General features: G+C 42.7%; 1 protein-coding gene across 1 annotated transcript in view; it reads left to right on the top strand.

Moving 5' to 3' along the window:
* The window catches only part of Spata17 (spermatogenesis associated 17), a 173,228-nt gene extending 169,700 nt beyond the window's left edge, over positions 1-3,528 (top strand). The window contains exons 10-11 of the mRNA XM_032915678.1: positions 219-301; positions 3,499-3,528. Coding sequence (XP_032771569.1) covers positions 219-299 — 81 coding nt within the window. The 3' untranslated portion in view covers positions 300-301; positions 3,499-3,528. The remainder of the gene's footprint in view (positions 1-218; positions 302-3,498) is intronic.
* Positions 3,529-18,548: the final 15,020 nt, after the last annotated feature.

Raw genomic sequence — 18,548 nt, 5'->3', positions numbered from 1 at the left:
CCAGAAACAAACAAAAAAGCAAGCAAACAAAAAAAAATTCAAATTTAATGAAAGCTTTAAACTGATGAAATCTAAAATGTGTGCGTGTCGGGGGGTTATGATGAGGACAGGGGAAAGGTGGTTGTTAAAATCTACCTTAGAGGTCAAGTTGATCTGGACGATAGTGACACCAGTAGGAACCATTGGGGTCTCTGTGCTAACCTGAGCTCTTTCCCCAGGATTTCCAGACTGTTCTGCCATCGTTTGAACTCTTCTCAAAGTATGGAAAGTTGTACTCGAAAGCTGGACAAATTGTATAAAGGTATGCATTGGTTTTTTTCTGAGTACTTCCAAATATATACTAAATAAATTACTAATCAAATGAGACTGGCTTAACTGTTAGGCACTTTTAAAATGCTGTTAATATTCAGGTAAGGTAAAATTCCATACATTTCTTTAATTCTAATCTGATGGTTTCAACAATTGGTTTTATTTTTCAAATATCTTCTCTAAAATGGACTAAAACGCATTAGCAGAGCTAACAAATGTCTGAGGTGTTCTTTATCTTTTAATTAAATGACAGTAACGATTTACACAGTGCCTGAAAATACTAGTGGTATCTCAAAAGCTAAAATATTTCTTAGGACTTCTTAAATATTATAGTTAAAAATTCTTTACTTAATTTAGAGTGATAGGAAAGAGTTTAAGGTCTCTGATAATTACCAAAGTTTGCAGGATAGACAAAAACCAAAAAACTACTAAAATTCAAGAGCCAAAAAACTTTCGATAATTTTATATTTATTGCTAATGTATTTTAGATTAAAAATGATTGTAGATGCGCTAAGGTCATAAACAGTAGTGTGTGTGTGTGTGTGTGTGTGTGTGTGTGTGTGTGTGTGTTTCGTTTTTGCACAACTTAAGCAGTTATGAGATAAAAGACAGTCAGATGGGAAGGTCACAAATAAGAAATCACCTGGATTAGAACTGCCTGGTGTCCTCCCAGGCCAACAGGTGAGGGAGCACACACCGGTTTGTGGGGAGGAGCACGATGCACAGAAAGCCTCCCAACATGTGGGGTCCTGTGTTCCCTCTACTTCACATGTGTCTCTGAAGGCTTCAATTTGAGTGTTAATATATTAAAGGCAGATACCAGTACTCACCACTTACCTGTTCTGAAACAATACCTAAGAGGAAATAGAAAATATTTCTAGTTAGTAGAAAAATTTTATATTTGTGTAACCAAGTAAGAGCACTGTTTCAAAGTATTATTGCCATTGAATATGTATGTATCTGTGTCCTGTAGTATGTCACATATATGTGTGCAACTTTTAATTGAAAGATTTATCAATTCTGTTCATAATGGTTTTATGAAGAAGTATTTCTTGTGTGGTGCTGTTTCTGGAACACATGCGCAATCATCTATTCTTGCCAGATAAAGAACCGATGATAGAAAAAAGTCACCCAAGTTCAACTGGTGGCTAAGTGAGTTTTGGGATTGCTTAGGGAGCACTGTTAGGGACTTACTTATAGGATGTAGACACCCTCAGCGGCAGCTGCATCTCCCAAACCCCATTCCAACATGGGTGACAACTCATGACAGTCACAACCCTGGGTCACTCTACATGACTTGGAGGCACCTTCGTGGGCAGAGTCTGCCCTCCTCAGCAGTTCTTATTCATGACCTTGGGGCAGGGGTGGGGGTGTGAATCTGGTTGATTTCAGAGACTCTGTGAGACTTGTGAGTTGTTTACTTTCTGACTCTTACGCAGCTTTCTTAAGAACTTCCTGAGTCTTAAGTTTCCCTCCAGGATGAAATGCCTTAATTCAGAGGAAAGTACTACACAACAACATTGGAAGCAACCTAAATGCTGATTAATATATATCAAATTCAGTGAAAGCAAATACAATGTAATTCTATGCTGATTTAAAAAAATATTTTTACCCACTGATCTGACCAAATGCCTACCTTGTATTCTTAAGAAGGCCTTATTTAAAACCACTGTTCAATTTGATTGCATAACAATGTGTTATGCACACATGTACATACATAACTGCATATATATTGAAGCATATTTCTATATACTCATTTATATGTAAAATATGCATATATACATTAATATATTGCAGAAATGTAATAGTAGCTATCTCAGACTGGTAAGATTTTTATTCACCTTATTTTTCCCAGATTCTGCTTTATATTTCAACTTAGTTTTAAATTTTCATTTAATCAGATAAAGGCAGTGTTAAACTAATTCTCCATTAAAGTTTAATGGTTCTCCTTTACAATTACAAGCATGTGAACACTACAGTTCTTCTTAACCATGTTAATATAAGGCATGGTTATTTTTTTTCTGAAGATAAAATACTTGATTATTTATAGCGAATGATAAGAGAGTGACAAGTGTTTCACATTGGTCTAACTGAAGAGTAGGGACATGCAAAGACATATGTGTGGCAGACTTTAAAGATAAGTCTGCTGACTCATCTCATGTTTACATATTTTGTGGATTAGCAGTGCTATTCATTTCTTTGATTTGCCTTTGTAACTGGCAAATCACTTTTTGATAAGTTCCCAAATCAATTTGACCTAAATCAGAATACCTGGGCCCTGTCACTGTTGGCCATTTTTGCAGCCCCATTCATGCCACCAGACAGGAATTCTCTAGTAGGCAGAGTAGAAAGACATTGTCACAGAAGCCAAGATTGTTGTTTGTATTATGGATGGGACCCCATCAGAGTCCACACAGCATCCACGGGGGCTTTCCTGCATTGTGTCCTGATGAATATTCCCACTCTTCTTTGGAATGGGCTTTGGTCCAGCCTGTCTTTCTGCTAAAATGTGTTTCTATTTGGAATCCAGATGAATTTTAATTAAATATTTGTTTAGGCATGAAAAGCAATTTTCATTTTCCTCCATTCTATTGGAATCCAGCATATGAATGACTCAAAACTTGAAAATAAGAAATAAGTATACTTGACACTTCGGTTGGAAAACTAGAAATTTCCACTGTCTTTGTAAAGAGGAAACAGTATCCTGGGTATGGAAAATGAGCTGTATAAGTTGAGAACAGAAAGCAAACATTTAAGCTACACTTTACCTGCTGGGAATTAAAATTTTAACCCACTAAGAAAAACTATGAAACCTGGCCATTCATACTGGCATTGTACAAGTTTGTAACTCTAAGTTTACTCATAGTGATCTGGCAAAGAATACAACGAAAACTCTTTTCTTAAACTCTCCTCACACTGAAGATTCTGTTTGTCACTTACCCACCTGCTCACGGGAGGCATGTCCTGTGTTTTCAATAACTTAGGAAGATTATTAGTGACCCCTGTCTTCAAGGTTGCTAATCTGGGTGCAGTCAGAGGCATCAGAGAGCAGGGAGAATACTCACAGATGTCAGGGATCCATGGCAGGACCCTTGCTTCCTCAACTAAGAGTCACTTTGTATTAAGAGTGTGAGAATATGTTTTAACACAGTGCCTTCTCCCTCCCATTGTGCTACTGCTTTGTTTTAGAGAACAGAAGACATAATGTGGAAATGAGGTTAAGATGAAGTGAGCATTGAATGGAAGATGCCACTGCCCAGAGTTCCAGACTCTAGCTCCACAGAGGAGGAACAACCTTGACATCAGGCCTTTAACCTCCGTGTGCTCCTGAGCTCCAGCTCTCTTCCTCTGTCCTTCCCTCCCCTCCTTCTCTCCCCCTCCTAACCTCAACTCACTCTTCTGCTCTCACTTTCTCATCTGTCAGAAGAAAAATAATTAAAACCATTTCGGGCTCATTATAAAACTTTATAAATGAAAGGAAAATACAAAAGAAGCTTGTATAAAAACTATTCGTATTTGCCAGTGAGCCAGATTCACTGTGATTCAATAAACTATAACATTTATTTTACAGCTTGTATGTATTGTGTGTGGGAGATGTAGTTGTCGTGTGTGGTATTTGTGGTGAGGGAGGTATATGTGAGTTTGTGGTGTATAGCCATGGGAGGATGGAGGTATTTCAGTTTCCTCATTTATTTTGGGACAAATGCCTTTGAGAACATCTGTTGACAACTATAGCCTGTTTCACCCAAAGTGCCATGAATGGTTCTATTGGAGGTTCTATTGAAGTGACAATATTCTGTTCCCTGTCACTCTATTTAGTGATGAGCAGCCTTGATCTCAGGCCCTGTGTTACTGGATAATAGTTAATAACAGCTAACATGATTTGAAGTAAGGAAGTCGTTACCATAAAAGTTCTTCCTTAAGAGAAATGATGACACATTATCCTAATTATACCTCCATGTCTGTTGTATGACACTATTCCTTGACAGTCATGAACAAACCTCTTTCAGCTTAAGCAGGGAACCAACAAGAGATCAAAGTAAGGATACCACCACAATTCAACTTGATGAACCAATGCATTTTATTGAAGTTACTTATAGGAGTAGAAATGGCTCAAAGAAAGACAACTGCACCACCAAAAGCCCACTCAAGCAAGGGCAAGAGCTCATGAAATCTGGAAACCCAGAGCCTGCTGCACAACTTGCAGGCAGCTGTACAAGTTAAAGAATGTCTTCTCTAGGCATCTTCTATTAGCCTGAGCTTCTTCCAGGCAGCTCAGCTTGTCTGAGAGTGTCTCTTAGCAGTCCCTACTACTACTTTTATAAGCTTAGAAGAGGAAGAAGCATAGTACATCTGGTCAGTTTCAGGGACTTCCTAAAACTTATGAGTTGTTTAGTTCTGACTCTAACAGCTCCTTGCAGGATGGAATGTTTCATAACAATGTCCTGAAACTTAAGATACAACAGACAGTAGTGGGTAATTGAGCCAAGTAGGCATGTTCTCAAATGAGAAATGCATTTGCAGACTGCTTTGAATGGAGCAGTAATGAGATCACCTGGTTTTGTGGCTGTGGCTCTTCAAGTCGGTGACCTGCTATTCAAGTTGTGATCTGTTAGGAAGCCAGGTAAGGTTCTTACTTTTTCCTAATGGCTTTAGGTTTCCTGGGATACTTATGTTAAATAAACAACTGATGTTCCTGTGTCCCTTGATCCCATTCCCAATTCATCCTCACAATGAAAATTTCTATTTGAGGTTGTGTGATGTTATACTGATTTCCAATTTGAAAGGGTCTAGAATCACCTCTGAGACACTTTGCAAGGATGAGGAGCTGAGATCGAATCTGTAGCAGCCAGACAAAAAGCAGAGCATGACTGTGTATCCGTTTACATGCACTGCAGGTGTAACCAGGCCTATGCTGAGAGCTTGCTGGTCTGTCAACCTGGCTGAACTTCACGTTTGGTGAGAGATCCAATCTCAAGGGAATAAGATAGAGAGTAAGAAGATACCTAATATCCTGATTAGGCCTCTGCATGCTCATGCAGGGTCATGCTCACTCACATGTATGTACCATGCACATACAACATACAACAAACTACAAACATGCAGCAATAGATAAATGAACTGGTTTTTTATCAGATTATTTATTTCCATTACATGTGTTGCCTTCCCACCTTCCTGGTCCGTCCCAGAGTTCTTTACCCCATTCCCACCTCCCCTGCCTCTGAGAGGGTGTTTCCCCTGAAGAACATTCTTTCACTAAGATTTAAAACTATAAACTAGACCATCATTAGTAAATTTATTTTAATAAACCATTAGTTTTTCACACATACTCAATAGCCTGAAAATGTACATATATTTTTAAATATTTATGCCTAAAATATTCCATTTGTATTTTTGTCATTGTGGAAGCACAACCACACCCTAATAAAAGATACTTCCATGGATAAATGGAATAAATTTTGCTTAAGAACATTTCCTCTTATCAAGTATGTAGACCACACTTTACGTACTTTGAGTAGAGAAGAAAGCAACGGGAGCTAGAAAGGAATCCTGACTCCAGCCTTCTCCAGTTGTCTCTCACTGACATCAGTATCCAGTTGTCTCTCACTGACATCAGTATCCAGTTGTCTCTCACTGACATCAGTAACCCTCCCTACACAGAGCTCAGAAGGGAAGGAGGAAGACAAAGGAAAATCCATCTGCACGTGTGCAGACGGCCCTCGGCCAGAAGCTCCAGAGACAAAAGGTAAGAAACGTGAAGGTCCAAGCACAGTGTCTGGTGGTGTTCTCTGTTCCCATTACAAAAGTGGATTTTTGTTAGAAGAGTTGCCAATCAGTAAAGAACCATAAAATGTAAGACCACATGCTCGAGTATCTAAGAAGACATCAATGAGGCCAAGCCATCAGAGAATACAGCCTCCCCTGCACACTGCTATGCCCCTGGACACATTTCTGGTGTCTTAAACACTACAGAAGCAAGGAACTAAGATCCAAGCAGACAGTGACAGAGAAGAAGCTACAAAGTGAGGCCACCTAGGGGGCTAGATACTGAGTTCACAGATATGGAGGAAGAAGAGTCATTAAATGAAATACCAAATACAACAGAAAACACTCACCACTAAAACCAGATTCACTAATACAAGATAATCTCATGAATTTAGAGTCAAAGCTACTAGACACAAAATACACAGATAATTAATTCATCAGTTTAGAGCTAAAAATACATAGCTTCTCTCTGGCGGTGTGAGTTACCCTTGCAGTCACTATCAGGGAGCAGGAGTCTGTGTGTAATACTCTGGTTTTTCTCCTCAGTTGTCTCGTTGATGTATCACTCATGAATTGCATACTTTCCTGAAAGGAGGCAAGAACGCAAGGGGTGAGGCAAATCCGACACCCCTAGTACACATATTCTCGGAAGTTGGCAATCTTCAGCATTCTCCTCTGGTCATGTGCACAAAAAAGAGCCCAAATAACACTGTCTACTTTCTAAGAGAAGCTAAGAATACATGAAATTTCCCATCAGACACTGACAAAGATAGGCGTAAACTTCACACCGAGGACAAGCAGAGCTGAGTCCTTCTCTAAGCTCGGTCTCTGGTAAACCATAAAGGACTCTTTCAAAGGCCGGAGACATTTACTATGCCTTCTATCTTATGAACATTTATTGTTTGCCCAGCCTTAATTTCTTCACCTAAAATTCAAACAATCATTCTTTCAGCAGTGCCAAAAAGGTCGAATTCACTTAGCGTGGCTCTTCTGATCAACACGCTCTCAATAAATAATATTTAATATTGTTCAGCTTGCTGGAGTACTGTTGGGGCTGACAAAAGTAAACAGGGAGATGTGGTGGCATAAACGGTGGCCTCCTGAAACAAAGGCAAGGGCCCATAGATTCCCACACCTGTATTTCCCTGACATCGACATCTTTTCTCTTCCTCACTAACTCGCCTCTCCTGTAGCTCTCCCAAAAGCCAGTGCCACTTGTTTAAAATGGTGACGAGCACTGAGCAGTTGGACAATCAGACCTATCAGACCATGACCAATCTCAACTTCCTCTTTCCTCATATACATCTTATGACTTGGCCTGGTGTTAGACTGTTAGTCATCCTAAAAAAATACCCAGTGCAATAGATTAAAGGGACCTTGTTTTGGCTTGGACTTTCGGAAGACTTAGTCCACGGTGGCTTGGCCTGTTGATTGAGCAGAACCTCATAGCAGTGGGATCTAGGGTGGAGGACTTTCTTGACCACATGGTGAACAGGAAACAGAACAATGAGGAAGAGCTAGATGTGGTGGCTCACAGCTCCTATGGACATGGCTGCAGTGGCCTGCTTCTTCCTGGTAGGCCCCACTTCCCAAAGTTTCCAGAACTTCACAGAATGGGGTCAACATTGGGGGCCAAGGATTCTCACAGGGGCTCATGGGAGATGTTGTATCTCAAACCACTGCAACACTCGCTTTCTGAAATTGTATTCCTTTTCCTGGATGTATGAGTTGCAAAAGTTTCTGTGGAGTCAGTGACAGTTGGTAGCCTTGTAGGATTGTTTTCAGAGACACAGCATTCATAATCTCAAGCTGACTAAAGGAGGAAAGGTTGGCTCACACCTCTCTTTTTGCATGAAATTTTTATACCACACTGAGACCTTCAACTTCACACATACACTAAATAGTAAGGATTCTCCCATGATTGAAAAACCACTGATAACTATATGTTCACATTAGCTTTTGTGACTCAAATTTTATAAACATAAATAATAACCTTTTCTGTTTCAAAATCTATGACCTTACATTTTTGGAAATTCCTACTTGAAAAATAAAGCCAAATTTAAAAAAAAAAAAAGAAAAAGAAAAGAAAAGGAAACAAGACTTGGCAGAAAAAGCAAGTTGGAACAGTGGTTTGATCAGTGAATAACAGCGTCATGATTAGAGAATTCATGCTATGCGTTTGTCTCTTTAGTTATCTTTAACTACTTAAAACACACTCAAGTCTGGGCATGGTGGCACCTGTCTGTAACCCCACACTCTGAAGGCTGAACGAGAGGTACACTGCAAACTCAAGGGCCAGCCTATGCTCCTAAAGAATTGGAGGCCAGTCAGAGCTCCATAGCAATACATTATCTCAGTCAAGAAGGCAAGGCAGGGCTGGGAGATGGCTCAACCTGACATCCTGAGTTCAAATCCCCAGAAACTATGCAAAAGCTAGATGTGGGAGCATGTGTCTGCAACCACAGCGCTCTGAAGAAACCGGAGAAAGCCTTGAAGCTCACAGGCCAGCTAGACTGGGGTACTCAGTGAGAGAGAGCCTGCCTTCTTCAGCAAACTTTGAGGTGAGGAATGCCACATGAGGTCCTCTGACCTCTGCACACACTGCACGGTATGCATGGACCCTCACAGGCTAAGATGTACCCACACACATTTATAAAACTAACACCCAAATGCATGTAATATATACATACCTATCGTTTATAAATATTTACATTGGAATCTGTAATTTAATAAATATCTGTCTCATAACGAACTTACCGTTATTTTGAATAGTGTTTCCAAATCACATGAATTTAGGAATATCATTCCCATATCCAGGGAGTAAATTAAGACAGGAGAATAGCAGGTTTGAGACGCAGCTCTAACGTGAGGCTTCAGCTCTGCCTGTTGGTTTCACATCATTGAAGCAGTCCTCTGAGGTCCGTGCTATGTCCTTAGCATGCAGCGGTGCCACAGAACATGTGCTGTCCCCTGGAGGAATGGTGCATTCTTTGACTGTGTGGATGTGATGACAGCCATTTCTTTTGCTATATGTTAGGAGCAGAGATGATTGGTGTTATGTGAAGGAAGAGTGACACTTGTTTACTCTTCCGTTGTCCTTGTAGCAAACCATTTTATTGTTATGAGACAAAATACAAGGAAAGGGAACACACACACACACACACACAAACCCTGAAGTCACATTTGCATATGAAGATCACAGTTATTTTTAAATGTTGTGGAACTGTACATATGTACATGCATGTTTCCATGTATATGGGCACATGGCAAACATTAGAATGCACTTAAACATTTGAAACATCTCACCAAACATCACCCACCGAGGCTCTGTGTTCCGACATTTTAGCTACCTTTTTTTTAAGCTACTGAGCTCTTCCATCAGAACATCCAGTCTCCCCCTTCGGGAAAACTGTGTGGAGATGAGGAGAGCAGGGCAGCCTGAGAAAGAGGAAAACGGTAGCAAGAACATGTCCGGAAGACGAGCTACAGTGTAGGTAGTACCTCCCACCTTCATTACCGTGCTTCCAAATCAATCTCTCCGCTCTTCTTGAGTGGCAAATAAAAAGATCAACTCACATGATACATGTGTGTGCTGCTCCTGATGAGCCTTGCCATCCATCTGCCACACGTCCCACGCTGCCGGGAGAATTAAAGACTCCACGAGTCCACAGCAGAATCAGGAGACCTTTCTCTTCTGGACGCAGGACGCTGAGCTCCTGGGACTTCTCCCACCTCATTCACTCTGTGGCAAAGATGTTGACTGCTGGTGGACAATAACTGATCGCATGCCTAACCTTCCAGAGCAGCCAGATGGACTCAAATCTAGAGCCCAAGTGGGCCTGGTACGTTTCATGTTGGCAAGGACTCCTAGTTCAGCCATACCAAAATTCACACAAGGGAATCCCAAATTCTGTCTCTTAAAGATGTTTGCGATGATTAATCTTGCCAACTAGAGACACAGTGGAAGCAAATAAGTGTGCACACCTGCAAGATATTATCTAAACTGGGTTAACTGAGGAGAGCGGAGTCACCTGAAGGTAAGCCCTACCATTCTGCCAGCTCGAGTCCCAGACTGAACACACAGAGGGAACCAGCATTCGTCTTTGTCTGCCTCTTACTGTGAACATGGTAAGACCAGCCTCCCCTGCTCTGTCACCATGATGCCTTGGCCATGACGGTCTACAGTCCCTGGAAGTATAAGTCAAAATAAACCTTCCTTCCTTCCTCCACACCTCCCTCCATTTATTTCCTTGCCATTGCCCAATAGTTTGTCTTAGTAACAAATAACTAATGGAATGTTTAAATTCAAGTGTACATCTAAGGGCACTTAGAAATCAAAATACTTCCTAAAATACACAGCAGAGTTCAGACATTGCTTTTACACTGGGAAGGAACTTCAGGAGAAGCACTATAAATGTATCTACTAACTGAGTGTCATTGTACACTTGACTTTATTGCAAGGTTTCCCATTGTTAGAGATTTGAAGATGTAGGGGAAATTCCTAACACAGTGCTTGCCTTCATCATGCACAGTGGTCAGAATCCTGCCTAGCAAAGGCATTGCCTCTGCTGAGTCCCTCCAAGTCTTGGGAAATTGCAGAACCTCTTGGTTTTCCATGTCTGGTTTCTGTGACTGGTCATCGGGCCTTTGTCACAGGAGCCTGTGGTCTCACTTGCTAGTTCTAACCTGGTGCTTTAGAACAAGTTGGTGTTCTGCTCTACATGACTGTCCCTCACATGGTTGGAAAGGTGCCCACACATTCTTTACCTCGTCTGTGCTTATGCCTGTGGGTTCCTCAAGTCTCCCTCTGGTTGCCATGACAGACAGTGCTTGTCCCAACTTCCTGTCCATTCACCCATCCTCAGAACCCTTTCTGTGGCTGTCTAAGCACCCACTGTCATCTGAGTTGAAAACCAGGTTCAAACCCATTTTCTATCTCTCAAATTCTAGGTCCAGTAGCAAAAGGCCCAGGGAAATGGAGGTGCTGATTTGAGCTTTTTAATTCTCTGAACATGCCCCGTCTTGGGTGCTGGTCCAAGGTTGATGTCGGTGCTCCCTCTGCTTCAAAGCAAGGAATTACATAAAAGGATATATAAGGAATTATAATAGAATGTCAGAATACCAACTGCATTCTCGATAACTCAGAGTCCATTAAAAAGAACTGATCTAAGCTGCTCGAGGAAGCAAAGTATCTGTAATTGGCTGAAGCCTTAGTGCTGGGTCGTTAAGAGAAAATAGCAATGAGATGTGGAGACTCCATGGGAGCATTGTAGGGATGTGTGTTTCATTTAGTTCAAGGCACGACTAATTAGCTCAAGCCCTTATATTTCACAGCTACATCAAGCACCTTGAATCTAGAACATTCTTATCTGACAGCAGTGCATAATTAAAGTTCACATCGGGTTTGATTAGAAGCATTCTGACATTGGAAAACGCTTCTTGAATGCATTGCTAAGAATCCTGACTTCCCCCCTATTCTTCATCATCTTGTGCCAAGAGATCTGCAGAATGAACGTTCTGTCTCTGTAGGATGAGATCATGCACATCTACTGCCAAACTTTGGAAAGGCCAGTAAGGATGTTATCCCCATCTGTCAACCCCAGCAAACCTAATGTAGAGATGAATCACCACTCAGGCAACTTCGTGGCTCTTTCTTTGGGGGTAACTTTCTGTGAAAATACTATAATTCAAGTAAGTATAAAGTCTAGTAGATATTTTTAAATCATAAAGCTGTTTTCAAACAATTATAGCACCTACATGCCTCCATACCCCCATTTGGCCTATGCATTTTATATATAGTGACAAGGACTGTGCCTGTATAGTGACGTGGACAAGATCCCTCTTGCAGCTGGAATTTATTACAGTAGCAGCTTCTCTAGTTAAGAACCCTAAAAGTTGGGTTAAATCCTTTTATTTGAAAAAAAAGTAGAAAAGTCCTACAAGATGGCTTAGGGAGCTGGATGACTTTGTCTAAAGAGACACCCGAGAAGTTAGGAGCATATACTGCCCTTGCACTTGATTCAAAGCCAGAAGTCTGGTTGATTTACACTACTGGTGCCTGCACACACAAACTCACACACACAGAGACAGGCGCACACATACAAACACATTCAGACATACAAAGATTAATTTTCCTAAAAATGAGAAAACATTTCAGTGATTCTCTTTGGTTTCAACACCGCTTTACAAAAAAAACTGTAGGAAGACTCTTGCTGAATACAAGAAAGTTTTGGAGGAAATGGTGAGCACCTCAGACCCGGCACTGTTGGGTGACCGAGCACAGGTTCAGGGTAAGTCTTCGCCTTCCTGGAGCTAGAAGGAAGATGATTTGCCGGAAGTGGATGTATGCCAGTTACAGCCAAATGCCTTGCAGCACTTATGAAGGGAGAGGTGGGCCAGGAGGCATGTGTTTTGCCAGTTATTCCTTCAATCCATTTCTTTTTAATAACTTGTTGCTACAAAAGTGGAGAGGGGTCTGCAAATGCAGGAAGTAATTTAGTTTACCAGCTGAGAATCCAAAGGCTGCTGATCGGCCTTATGAATGGAAGTCTACCCGGTACACCCTCACTTCTGTGCAGGCCATCTTACTGCACTGACTTGACCCGTCAGGAGTGCTGGGGTGGGTGGACTTCTTCCTCACTATATGGTGGTCAAGAAACAATCATCTTCCGGTTACCACCGACCTGCCTGTCTGTCTAGGCCTGCACTGACATGACCAGATGGATTAGCATCCTAAATCTAAATGTTTATAAAATCCAGTAAGTAAGCAGACATTTTATTTTATTTATTTATTTATTTATTTTCGGAGCTGGGGACCGAACCCAGGGCCTTGCGCTCTAGCGCTCTACCGCTGAGCTAAATCCCCAACCCCAAGCAGACATTTTATTAATGTGGACTTTTGAAACTTGAGCAACCACTGGGATGATTGATCAGAGGGTGTAAGCAGAGGCAACATTGTGGAAGGCTGACAGTGGAACAGCTCTGAGCATTACCTACATGTTTCTGTTCTGAATTCCTGGGGGCAGGGGGCGGGGCAGGAGCTCAAACAAGAACTATTTTAAAGTAAATGACCAAATAACCATTGCCTGCTCCCAATTTGCAGCAGTCCACTAGAAATCTAAATCCGACTACAGGTTTATAATAATTTTTAAGTGGATGATGGGGCTGGAGAGATGACTTAAGAGCTCACACTTCTCTGGCAAAGGACCCACACTGGGCAGCTCACAGTGACCTCTAAGTCTAGAACCAGGGAATCCGACACCTCTGGCCTCCATGGGCACTCATAATTGTGCATTTTCAAATGTGATACCACTGGGACTTACATAAAATTAAAAACATTATAAGAAGGATACAGCGTATCAGATCTCCAAAACTGTGAAATAGTCCAGAAACACTGTTTACTTTGAGACAGAATTCTGAGCTACTATTCAACTTTTCTTACTTCTTCTTTGATGTCTTGTCCTCGATGTGCACTTGACTCATACTTTGTCATCTACTTTTACTTTACTAAAGAGGTCTGGAGACAGTGTTCGTGCTGCTAGAACTGGAAGAAATTCTGGAGATTCTCTCCTGCTCACCCTAGAAGGGAATGTCCCAGGGTAGGTGTGGATGCACGTGTCTGTAATCTCAGCACTTGGGAAGTAGAGGCAGGAAGATCGTGGTCTGAGACTAGCCCTGCCGCTCCCAGTTGGGGGAACTGCGGTGAGACTTACATGCTCATTCTGGTTTTGGACTGTCATTGCTAATGCTAAGGAAGGTGGCTTCCACATCCCTAGTCTCCCTGTTATGACTGGACTCTGAGATGTTGAATTTAAACTCCGGCATCTTATCTGAGTTGCTCGAAACAGCTGGACACCTTTCTGTCTGGAAGAGGACAGTGGGAAGTCCTTCTGGAGGCCCCATCTCGTGGTGAGATGAGAATGGCCCGATGGGAAAGGAGGGCGGAGCTCACTTCCCAGAGCTGTTCTGTGCCTTCTCCCCTAGCGCTCTCCACACTTGCCCACTGAAGTCATTTGGCTTTGGTGTTTTTTGCTCTGGAAAGCCATGAATCTGAGGAGCTTTTGAATAAAGCGCTGTAGTAAAGCTTCCAATGAACCTGCCCTGTCATTTTCCACAGTGGGTGTCAAGACTCAGCTTTGACATGCCCAGTTCTTTGAGGCATGGGAAGCTGAAAGGCCTTGGAATCAAAGCCTCCGGGCCTGCTCGCATTCCTCCTTCTGAGACAGGAAGGGACTTTCCTCTGAAACCTCTCATCTACCTGAAAACGACCCACAGAACAGTTCACTTTGATCCCATCCTGAGGTTCCACTGATGAGACAGACCAAACCTATCTCATCAAGGGGAACTAAAGGATAGCCCCACCTAGACAGACTTTGTCTTCTGTCCTTTGGTTCATTTGACTTCCAGAGAGAATCAGAAACCATTAGTCTTTGTGCCCATCTCCTACCCTGGGAAGTCCTGAAAATCATCTGCGTCCCCCATCTGAGCCACTATCAGAAAGGCATGTAGAATTCTGAGTCCTCCAGGTCTGGATGTGTTGAGGTGGTGTCCTGTGCACACTGACTTCTCTCTTTTCTTTGTCACTGTGCCTGCTGTAGGTTCATTTCAGCAAACCTTCAGAAAATAGAAAGGGAATTTTCCTAACTCCTACCAAGACTTGGGTAGGGAAAAAGAAAATTATAGGTCACATGCAGCTTTACTTCATAAGAGAGAACAAAGGTGACACGTGCAGTTCTAATTCACTGGTAAATTACTTTGTAAGGGCTCACAGATGCCAGATCGCAAGCCAGACACACCACGCATCAATTCAAATACAGGAAGTTTAAGGAATTGAGTACTGTAACTAACTATAAATTGGTGCACCGAGAGACTGGCCAGTAAGTCTAGAGGAGTAGAACACCAGAGCAGCAGGCAGAAGGAGCAGAACCCGGATGGGTCTGAGGAAGACTTCCCAACCCACAGGAGAACCAGGGAGCAAGCCCTGCTCACTGGGTGATGTGATGCACTGTCAGAACCTGCTATAGTGCATGTTTCAGAGTCCTGGGAGAAGCTGTTCATGGATGGAGTCCCACCACAGACACGCTGCTTCAAGGAAACATAGAGAAAACTGACTGTGGTGTGCACAGGCTTGGGACCAGGAACCGCCCTTCCTCTCTGCAGTGTCTCTCTACTGCCCTCTACTGACAAGAATTAATCCCAAGTCCGCTGACAATGGGACAAATGCTGAAAGGAACTTAATTAAAGCTTTGACCCTGGGGGAAATAGGTCTTGAAGGGAAGGTGGAGTTCAAGGATAGACTGGTGAATTGAAGAACATTTTCATGCAGCTGTACAGTAGTGTGGTAGTTAACCTTCATCCTCACTGGATTTGGAGCCACCTGGGAGACCTAACTTGGGATGTGTCCTTGAAGGTGATTCCAGACAGGTTAAACTGAGTTACAATCCACCCTGAATGTAGGTAATCCCCACCCGTGAGCTGTGGTGCTGTGCTGCTGAGCTTTCATCCTGAATGTGGTAGCCGTGGGACCAGCCCCGTCAGGCTCCTGATCCTGCCACTGTGCATTGTAGCATGAGCCTAAATAAACCCCTTCTCCTTCAAGTTGCTTTGTTCTGGGGTATCTGTTCACAGTAATGAGAAAGGCAGTTACTGTAACTCAGTCATATGTAATTCTCTGAAATTCTCTCAGGCATGTACACTTGACTTCCAGTTCTTGGAAATATTTATATTTTGATGGTTAACATACTTTCTGCATTCATGACATGCTGGTGAATCTACCCATCTCATCTCAGTCAAGTTCTCACACCCTCCAGTCTCTGAATGAGACTGAATCTATGTCATTTCCAGCTTCCTTCTCCTTGCAGATAACGCCAGACACTGTGGAGTTAGAAGAAAGTGGACACGTGGGTACCACTGTGCTTTCCCCAGCTGACTTCCTGGAGAGGTACCGAGTCTCAGAAGTATATGTAAGATCGCCTTTGTTTTCTTTGCCCAAGGGTAGCCATGTTTCTCAAAGATTCTGTGATGTAGAAAATAGTTGAGAGATCTTCACTCTGAAAGATAGAGATTGTGATTTCAAAAATAGCACATTATATTTGGGAAAGTTAGGTGTATAAAAATCTGTTTCATCAATGCAAATGCTTTGCATTTAGAGAAGTGTGTTCTATCTGCTATTAAAGTTCTAGAGTTCTTCATTCTATTCTTTCAATGATCCATCTCTCTTATTTAGTCCCCAGCAACTTTGGAAAACAGGCCTATATGCCCAAACCACTCAGCACATAACTGCTTATCTATGTGGAGTAGTAACGAATCTCCCACTGAGTGGTCATGAACCCAGGAACGTCACTTGCGTCTGTGAGTCCCTAAGACCACCTACGTGGTTAGCACTTTGTTAGAAGTGTTGACAAAACTCAGCAAAGCTGTGATATTTGTTTTTCTTTTCTTTTTTTAAAAATGTGTATTAGATATATTTCTTTACTTACATTTCAAACGTTATTCCCCTTCCTGATTTCCTGTCCATAAGTCCCCCATTCCCTTCCTTCCCCTCCCCTTCCTCCTCCCCTTCCCCCTCCCCCATACAGGTATTCCTCCCATACATCCCCCTTATTACCCCCCTATTCCCCTGTACTGGGGGTCCAACCTTGGCAGGACCAAGGGCTTCCCCTTCCACTGGTGCCCCAACAAGGCTATTCTCTGCTACACATGCAGCTGGAGCCCTGGGTCAGTCCAGGTATAGTCTTTGGGTAGTGGTTTAGGACCTGGAAGCTCTGGTTGGTTGGCATTGTTGTTCTTATGTGGTTGTAAGCTCCTTCACCTCTTTCAATCCTTCCTCTAGTTCCCTCCAAGGGGGTTCAGCTGAAAGATGCATATTGAGATCAACCACATAGAATGACAGAGAATCTACCACTGCCACATAACTGGACCAGCCCCTTGAGAGCCCCCCATGTTCGTGTGCACATGCCTGTTGTCTCTTACAATCTTTCTGCCCCCCTTCACAATGTTCCCTGAGCCTTTGGTTCAGGAGTTGTGTTGCAGATTCATTGTTGGGTCTTACACCCCACAGGCAGGGGTTCCCTACAGCTTGGCCAGTGTGGTTTTCAGGGATGGTTTTCATGCTGCAAAGAGAAGGTTTTGTTTTTGTTTTTTGTTTGTTTGTTTGTTTGTTTGTTTGCTACCTTTGTTTGTGGGTATAAGAATGAGCATGGAGAAGGCAGTTAGGAATTGTGCTGGTCTGGGGTAGTAGCTCCTCCTCCAAGATCCATGATCTCACACCTAACCTTTCGTAGTAGGGTGGGGCTTACAGTGCCAGGGAGGCGTGGCTTCCCTTGAGGTAAGGTGCTCATAGGTCCAATTAGACAGCCGTTGGTTACCGCCAAGATCCAAGTGCTGCGACTGCACCTTATGGACACTGTGCCGTGCTGGTCATGTTGTGGTTCCCAGGTGTCACCACTACAATCAGGTAAGTAGATTGGTGACAACCCAGGACCCTGACGGCAGTTTTCAGCTCCACTAGAGATCAAGGTGATTTGTTATAATGGCATTTTCAGCGCACACTCTATGTCTGTCTGGCAAGGTCTAAGGTCCTCACCACACGCCACATTTTAATGCTGCCTGGCTGCCTCCACGTATAAGCAACAGTGAAGTCATGACAGACAGATAATGCCAAGTTTTAAAGTCACGCTGTAGCGATTGCAATTTTTAATTAAGCAACACAGACGTTGAGTAGGCTGTAAAGACAATTCCAATTCAACAATAGATTAGGAAACAGCAGAATCTAAAGAAAGGACACATTTTTGTATATTTCTTCTATCAGGTAATAGTTCTTTTTATCTTTGTATTCAGCTTGAAGGGACAAATGGTGTTTTTTGAGCTTCTGTCCCTTCTATCCTGCTTAGAAACCCACCCAAATCTAAGGAAAATGGGTGCCTCTGGAGAGATTGTGCAAATGAGTCCAGGCTAATTGCTGCCGGATAAGTACAGTTTAGCAGCTGTGGAGCGGGAAGAAGGGGCTGTGGGGAGGATGAGCTTAGATTGCATCAAGGGGAACCCAGGTTCAACTTGAGGACAGTTTGCTAACTAAGAACTTGAAAGCCTGAAACAGCTACCGAGAGCCATGAACTCCCTTTTGTCTTAAAAAGAGGAAAGAAATGAAAAGATGCGGCGAAGCCATCCCTCGGTCTGGGCGCCGAGGCCCTGTTTCTCTTTTTATCTCTACCTCAGACGCCAGTCAAGATCCACAATAAACTCAGCAGCTCTAGAGCAGACTCCGACACCCAAGAAGATGGGGTGTTACTGTAGTCCAGGTTAGGCTTCAGCAAAGTTGGGGTTATTTTTGGAGTAGGGTGCTGGTATCCGAGACGAGTTGTGGGAGTACAGAGACAGACTTAAGTGTTGAATTACGAGTCCCAACACTCTGTAGAAGAAAGCATCTGCTACAGAGAATGAATCTAAAAGTCACAGGCCTCCGGGGGAAGAGG

Source organism: Rattus rattus, chromosome 10, assembly GCF_011064425.1.
Source record: "Rattus rattus isolate New Zealand chromosome 10, Rrattus_CSIRO_v1, whole genome shotgun sequence".
Taxonomy (NCBI): Eukaryota; Metazoa; Chordata; class Mammalia; order Rodentia; family Muridae; genus Rattus; species Rattus rattus.
The sequence above is the reverse complement of the archived record's forward strand: the minus strand, read 5'-3'. Positions and strand labels throughout refer to the sequence as shown.